Raw genomic sequence first — 8,053 nt, forward strand, 5'->3', positions numbered from 1 at the left:
ACAAACTATTGTTTTTTACAATAATGACAAATTATATTGCAGCCTCATCCACTAGATTTTTTTTTTTTTTTTCACACATGACTTTGTGCATTTGCAGGCTTTTACCTCTAGTCCTTTCTGTTTCTTTTTTTTTGTAAAATGATAATAACATGCTGTTTTGTTTTGTTTTTGTCACGACATTTGGAGTGCCTGGTATAAAAAATGATGTTTTATCTCAAAAACATGACCAGAAATCATGAAATTATAAACCTATTTTAATTATGGATTAACGTACGGATTAACTGGATTAAGCAGCTTGATTCATTTTTACAATGAACTGCATAAATATTAGTTTTCAGTGCAATAATCCAGAAATGTCCCCACATCCTTCTTCCAGTTTTAACACTGAGGCTCACACAAGCATCGCTGCCTGGCAGGTTGTAATTATATTTAGTCCAGTGTGACCTAAATGATGTATGAGATATTTTCACTAACTTACCGTGAATCATCGCTTCACAATATGTGAGCCGCACTGCTTTACATTTAGCAGATTTAGTATCTACCCCACACACTCTCTCTCTCTCTCGCTTTCTCTTTCTCTCTCTCTGATGTTTCAGAAATAATGAGATAATACCTGAAATAGGATACATAAAGTGGCTAAGGTGTGTCGGTGAGCGGTCAGTTCTCCGTCTGAAGGTCTCAAATGTGTTCATAAAGGTCATAAAAACGTAATAGCCGAGTAATTTAATGTACTTAAATGCCAAATCATTTTCTTACATGTGCTCATAAATGTCATATATTGGAATAGTAATAGTAGCAGTAATTTCGTTTACGGTGCCACTTGAAAGAAGCTGTTGTCAGGGTTTTACTGTTTGGTGGCTTCTATAAAGTCTCTTGAAAGCTTTTTGCACGATACAAATCAAATTAAATATTATTGCATTATGACGGCAGAACGCTCAGTGTCTCTAATGTGAGTAAGGCTGTGTGGAAGCAGCCAACATTGTTGCAGAATGGAAAAGATTTTTTAACATCCTTACTTCAATAAATGACCCACAAATGCTGTAATATTTGATTAATGCAACCAAATACTACATTTTAATCAAATAAGTCAGTGACCAGGAGGTGAACTCAGCTCCCTCCCTGCCACTGTATTTTTAGGAATAAAATGAAAGGCTGTGTTACTGTTAAAACGCTCTTGTTGCAGCCATTTTCAGTGACACGATAATGGCTCCTTTCAGTGCCATGTTTCTGCCTGTGTCAGGCACACACACTGACATCAGATTTCCCTTTTCTCCACTAAAACAGACAGCTGTGTGCGCATGCTACTTCCTCTTGCGACATTCGTGTCTCCAAAACTGGGCGACGCATTTCACCAGACCTGATGACATTTTTCTTACCAGTGTGTCAAGCCTCAAGTCTCATTAAAGTGCAAAGGTTCAGTAATGACCACGACTAAAGCCAGACTGATTGAATCTTTGGCTCATCTCGTTTATTCTGCTCCACCAGATATATAGTTTGATAACACAGGAAGCATATTTATTATCAGGAGTCAGTGAGCTTGATTAGTGCAAAGTGCAGAAACAAGCAGCTGTGGAATTTAAGAGAATTATAATATGAGATCTCTGTTGAAGTCTGTTTTTCAGTTTTGAAATGTGATTATACAGCTAGTATTACCATATAAATACTGCTTGCCAAGTTGTTTCTACACCAGTGCCTAGAAGATTTGATATTTTCTTGTGTCTGTGTCTAAGAAGGTGGACTGCGATGAACCACATTGGGATCATCAACGGGATCGATCCTGAAGTCGGTGGGTCGCAGCTTCATGACACTGGTCTTCAGCGAGTACCACCATCCTCTCCAAGTGTACCAAACGACACCATCATCTGTTACAGAACTGTAGTGACCCTTGGGATAGTACATGCCATTGAGATGGGCTGAGTGACACCTAGGGACAGTGAAAAGGAAACCGGCTTTAGTTATTTGTCTTTGCTGTAATGAATGACTGTGAACATCTTGTTGCACATGTTTGCATTCGTGCACATCTTTTAGTGGACACACTTGTTGAACCACCAGCCTCCTTTGTCTTCCTGGGCGCAGTTTCCTGTGTAGTTATCGTTGTCCTGGTCGTAGGTGCTGAATTTCATGCCCTGGTGGCTGGCCCACACTGCCACACCAAACTGGTTGCTTCCGGACAAAGCATCTCCAGCTGTGCCTACATAAGCCCCGAAGGTAAGGCGATAGTGATCCTGCATAAATAGAGCGAGGATTGCATAGAATTAGAGCAGGGAAACATCCTTCACCATGTAACTCTAACTCTACAACTTGTTTTTCCAATTAGGACGTTTTAAGGTAAGTTACAATGTGTTTAGAACTTAGCTTTTTACTATGTTTATGCTAAGCTAAGCTAATCAGCTACTTATCATAGAGTCATAATTATCATACGGATGTACACCGATCAGGCATAACATTATGACCTATTATTGTATATCCTAATATTGTGTAGGTCTCCCTTGTGCCTCCAAAACGGTTGTGACTCATCAGAGAATGGACATGGGCCTACTGAGGGTGTCCTGTGGTGTCTGGCAACACAATGCTGTTAGTGGGGGCCTTTGGGTCCTTTGGGTTGAGGGGAGGGGCCTCTGTGGTTCAGGTTTGTTCCAGTGCACCCCACGGATACTTGATCAGTTTGGGATCTAATGAATTTGGAGGCCAGATCAACACCTTTAGCTGTATCCTGCTGGGGATGGCTGCTGCCATCAAGGAGTGTCATCGCTATGGGGTGGGGGTGCCTGGTCTGGTCTAGTTGGGTGGTACATGTCTAAGCAACATTCACATGAATGCCAGGTCCAAAAGTTTCCCATCAAAACACTGAATTGTCACAAGATGGTCAATGTTATTTACTTCTCCTGTCATTGGTTTTAATGTTGTGGCTGGTCGGTATAAAACAGGTATTGATTGTCTCGTCTCACAAACTGTTTCTTCGAGTGCATAGAGAGGACTGATAGACCTTGTCATACTTTGAAAGAACTATGTGTCTGGCTTGAGAGGTTGCATTTCTCAGCAAAATCTTTATTTTATTTTTTTTTAAATCACACCTTCACGGTCTAATATCTTTAACTTGAGTTTGTTGTTTTGTTTTGTTTTTTCTCATATTAGTAGGAGCTCATCAACACCTTTTCATCAGCTACTTTGACATTCTCATAGTCTGCGTAGCGCTGGTTACCATCAAAGTCTTCCAAGTAGATCCTCAGACAATAACGCCCTGGGACAAACAGGTAAAAAAACAGAGACAAGCACAATGAATCACACAACAAGAAACATCTGTAATACTCGTTGTTCTTTAAAGTGGTAATAATTGTTTTTGTTGGCCACTTGGGGGCAGCGCAATAAGCCGTGAACGGTTATGAAACCAGTGTACACATAGCTTAGGGGAAATTCAGAGTTTCGTGACTTAGCACCAGAATTCACACTGCATAAGTTTTATTTAAGCAAATCAACTTTAAATTGTTAATGCTTATATTAAACATTTAGAGAAAAAGTAATGAAGTAGAAACTGATGTTGACCTTGTGCTGTGATGTGATGCAGGTTGTCATTTCCAAGCCAAAATTCTGCAGCAACGTCTCCAAATCCCTCTTTATAATCTGCCCACGACCTGATAGATAGATAGATAGATAGATAGATAGATAGATAGATAGATAGATAGATAGATAGATAGATTTATAAATGCTGTTGAATTCAGATGCCTTAATACAGTAGTTATCAAATTTCACACCTATTAAATATCTCTGTTCCGTTGATCCGTCTCTGTATGACGGTCCAACCACCTCCGTCACTCATATCACAGTAGACTTTGATCGGAGAAGGGCTGCCGTTTGGTTTAATCCTGTATGAACCGCTGGATTTGGAGCCGGATTTGAATACCTGGGAGCAGTCTGACACACATACACACATGGTCACATATATACATACAGTGTAGTGCAAAACCTACACTCAAAACATTATCTGTGACTACTGCCCTGTCGTATTTGAAAGAAGATTACCTGAGTGCTGTGTGTCCTGGCTCTGGTCAACTTTGACTTTGTCCTTGTTGTCAGGTTGGTTCCGCAGCTGTAAACTGCGCAGGAGGAGTTCTTGTTTCTGAAGTTGGCTCTTCAGATGCTTCTCCTGTCCAAGCAGAAGAGCCATCTCCTCGCTGCAAACGTCGGATGCCTACACACACATAAACATACATGACTGTATTGTTCTCTCCATTTGTATTCGACCACCCCTTCTGAGATAAAATATACAGTAAATTAAAACAAAACTGAATATGCTCCAATGCAAAGTCACTAGAATGTGAATGTGTTAGTTATTCGAAAACGGATCCTGTTGTGGCACTGGATAAACTTTAAGATGTAAATGTAAATTGTTGTAGTTAATTAAACTAAACTGAAACTACAGCTCTAACAAAATAACATACGGGAAATTTCCCTAAACTTTGTCAGGTTTGTAAGCACAGCACGCATCCGGAGGCACTGCTGCATTTGTGGTAAGTGAAGGGGAAGCTGTGGCCCGGTGGTTAGAGAATCAGCTGAAGGACATTGAGGTCACTGGTTTGTTTACTTGGATGGCTTAAATGGAGAGTGCATTGTGTGTCACAGATTGTTGCTTTAATCCTCACTGCAACTGCAGCTTTATGCAGTGTTCACACCACAAACAACAAAAACTTGCAAAGCAGTCAAGCGTGACCCGCTACATCGTCTACAAGTCGCTATTAAAGTGTTGCTCAAGAACTTGTTATTGACCTTGTTATGTTGTCAGTCCTCTAAAAAATAACCTGATAAAACGTCATTGGAGCGCTGAAAGAAGTTGAAGCCAGTTCAACAAGTGTCTGGTCTGTAATTCTCAGGTGCCATCTATATTTAGTTCTGATTCAGGGAGCAATTGGCACAATGTTGCCTCAGTGTTGCATTTAATTAAATCCTTAATACTACATTCTTGCAAACAGCTTTTTATGATAGATCAGAGGGATAACAGGGGTAAAAATGGATTTCAGAAAAATCAGGAATTAATCAAATTGAAAGGGGAGCCTCAGCAGAGAGCGTGGACACTGTTATTTATAGCTGTTCTGTTTTGACCACTGACAGGAGAAGTAAATAACATCAACCATCTTGTGACAATTCAATGTTCTGCTGAGCAACTTTTGGACCTGACATTCATTAGTGTGGATGTTACTTAGACATGTAGCACCCACCTAGACCAGACCAGGCACCCCCACCCCATAGCAAAGAAGAAGGATGCAGCCTGACACAGACACACACACAACAACGGTTTAGGAACAACTAAAAATGACGTGAAGAACAGCACAAGGTGTTGACCTGGCCTCCAAATTCACTAGATGCCAAACTGATCAAGTATCTGTGGGATGATCCACAGAGGCCCTTCCTCTTAACCCATAGGACTCAAAGGCACCCTACTAACAACATTGTGTTGACAGACACCACAGGACACTCTCAGAAGACCCATGTTCCTCCTCTGATGAGTCACAACTGATTTGGATGCACAAGGAGACCTACACAATATTAGGAAGGTGGTCATAATGTTATGCTTGATTGGTGTGAACAGTACATGAGAAGAAGACGCTCTGCTGCTGCTGCTGCTGTCAGGCACCTCTCAAGGAAAGAATACTTTGGTTAGTTAGCCAGAGAAGTTTAGAAGAGTGTTTTTGATTCCTCTCAATAGAGCCTGGTCAGCTTTTTGGCCTTTATGCTAAACTAAGCGAACTGGCTGCTCTTATTAAGTACATCAATGTGGATGTGATATCAACTTTAACTCTTGGCAAGACAGCAAATTAATACAAAAAAATAAATGAGGAGCAGCCAAACTGTTATCCATTAAGGAGCATTTCATCACACCTACTCAGTCCTTACTTTTGAAAACACTATGTTAGCCACATTCTTCAGCAAAATACCATATATCTATAGTGCTAATAAGATCAATTTACATTCGTGAATTCATCAGTCAACTACAATGACAACTGTGCATAAGGCTCATAAAATAGACATTATATAGAATAGATAGGCACATATTTCCACAGAGCAGAAACAAAAAAAATCAAGTAATGCCAGAGATGTGTAGCTAAAACCATTACACAATGCCTGGTTGGCCTATACTTCACAAAGATCATTCTCAAATTCAAGTACTTACACACAGACATAGAGTACAAGTTGAGATGACCATCAGTCCTACGAGCAACAGCATCAGAGGGCCTCTCATCCTCTTCTTGTTTGGATATCAACAGCACTAAAAGGCCCGAAGTCAAGAGAGAAGGAACCTCTACTTCTTAGAGTTTGGTTTAATCTGTTTGATTTCTGCCCAAGAGCGTGGTGTATCATCCCTACATCTGGGGGCAAAATAAAGCTGCAGCCAAACAGGAGGAGTAACTGATGGAATACCTGATTCACTACAGCCATAAAATACATAGCCAAATATGCGGGCAGGATCCAGAACAGATGCATGTATGCCAAAACCAGACACATGTCTTGGATGATAATGATAGAGTGAAAAGAGGTTTTACTGAACTATAAACATACTCAGTGCCAGAAGTGCGCAATCAAATATTGCTCTGCGACCTATCCACGCAGGCCCACTAATCTATCCATTCTCTGTGTTATAAAGAGACTCAAGTAGTCATTCCACTGATGAGCAGTATTCAGATAAATGTTGCGAGCTGCTAAATGCCACTGAAGGTCAGCTCTCAGAGGAAGAAAAAGAGCAGAAAGAGACATTTTACTTCAAATGCTTCAGGATTGCTCTGAAGTCTGATTGAATTATGTTGCCGTTAAGAGAGAAGAGTCAACTCCGTATGAAAAAGAGACTTTAAAGAAATAAAAAAAACCATAGGCTATGTTGAGATAGTGATGTTAGTATTAAGATGCAACGTGTTTGGTAGTTGGCTGTTTAAAAGTGTTTTATGTTTTATTATAAGGTGTCACAGTAGACATAAAGCTGGCAGATATTCATTCAGAGTTAAGTTTAACGTGATAATTGATACCAAAACGCAAGTAGAGCTCCCCCTGGTGGCTGGCTGCAGTATAGGCCATAAGCTCCACCCCCTCCATGTTAGTGGATGGGACTTGGGACAAACTAAAACACTAAAGTTCACGTCAAATTCATTTTTTTCAGTGATGGTTTCTGTCATTTTTGGTAGTTAATATAATACTGGTGCATGTTCAACAGTCTGTTTTTTCTGTTAAATTTCTTTTTAGTTAGTTATTTGATGCTATAGAAACAGGATGTGACCTCATGACGACTACTAGTTGCCATGCCAACAACTCCATGAAGCGTTCTCGTAGGACTGTGAGAGTAGGGGGAAAAAAACAAATAGATAAATAAGTACAGTGAATAATCCAAAATTTCTTTATAACTGGTGGAGATAAAGCAGAGCGCAGTATTAATTAAATAAAAAAAATGAGTGAATCTGGAGGAACTGTGGTCACGGCTCCGCTTGGCTTCACTCTCGGACCGTACTGCGCAGTCTCTGGCTCCAAACCCGCAAGATGGCGCCGCCCATATCCCCGGGAAACGAGCATCAGTTTGGTCAATGCAAGGAAGTGGAGACGCATTGTCCATACTTATATACAGTCTATGAGGACAAATGGCCTGAAGCTGCACTCAGCCAAGCAAAGATATAATCCTACAAATTTGCACAACATAGCACCATAGTTTTTGTTCCTGTCGGTTCTCCACGGTAAGGCTGCCCCGCCCCTTTCCTTCTCGAAAGGGGCGGGGCAGCACGCTCGGTGGCCTTTAAAGCTACTTTAAAGACAAAGACATCGTAGAATGAACTATCACACTGATCTGTCTGGTATTTTGAGCTGAAACTTGAAATACGCATTTGAGACTTATGAGCTTTTTAAATGTGAGTACAATATGGGACCTTTAAGAAAATATCAAGGTTTCTAGCTGTAAGGACAAATCGAACTGGATAATCAAAATTACAGTGCCAGTCACAGAAGTATAGACACAGGTTTTTTCTTATTTTTATTATTGTCTACATTGTAGATTAATACTGAAGACATCAACATTATGACT

The 8,053-nt window shown here is 40.4% G+C and overlaps 1 protein-coding gene across 1 annotated transcript; it reads right to left on the reverse strand.

Moving 5' to 3' along the window:
- Positions 1 to 1,393: 1,393 nt before the first annotated feature.
- Positions 1,394 to 6,694, reverse strand: fgl1 (fibrinogen-like 1). Its single transcript, XM_084549472.1, has 7 exons — positions 6,167 to 6,694; positions 4,021 to 4,189; positions 3,753 to 3,912; positions 3,544 to 3,632; positions 3,153 to 3,241; positions 2,038 to 2,225; positions 1,394 to 1,924 (listed from the first exon to the last, which is right to left on the reverse strand). Exons 1-7 carry the CDS (start codon positions 6,233 to 6,235, stop codon positions 1,726 to 1,728), a joined length of 963 nt encoding a protein of 320 aa, XP_084405598.1. The 5' UTR covers positions 6,236 to 6,694; the 3' UTR covers positions 1,394 to 1,725.
- Positions 6,695 to 8,053: the final 1,359 nt, after the last annotated feature.

The sequence above is a fragment of the Chelon labrosus genome (genome assembly GCF_963514085.1).
Source record: "Chelon labrosus genome assembly, chromosome: 8".
Classification (NCBI taxonomy): domain Eukaryota; kingdom Metazoa; phylum Chordata; class Actinopteri; order Mugiliformes; family Mugilidae; genus Chelon; species Chelon labrosus.

Excerpts from the sequence above, each read along its gene's own strand:
- fgl1 (XM_084549472.1), bottom strand. The coding sequence starts at position 6,235 with ATGAGAGGCCCTCTGATGCTGTTGCTCGTAGGACTGATGGTCATCTCA. Across the intron at positions 3,633-3,752 it reads GGAACAGAGATATTTAATAG|GTCGTGGGCAGATTATAAAG; the intron begins GTGTGAAATTTG and ends TCTATCTATCAG. Across the intron at positions 3,242-3,543 it reads GCATCACATCACAGCACAAG|GGCGTTATTGTCTGAGGATC; the intron begins GTCAACATCAGT and ends TGTTTGTCCCAG.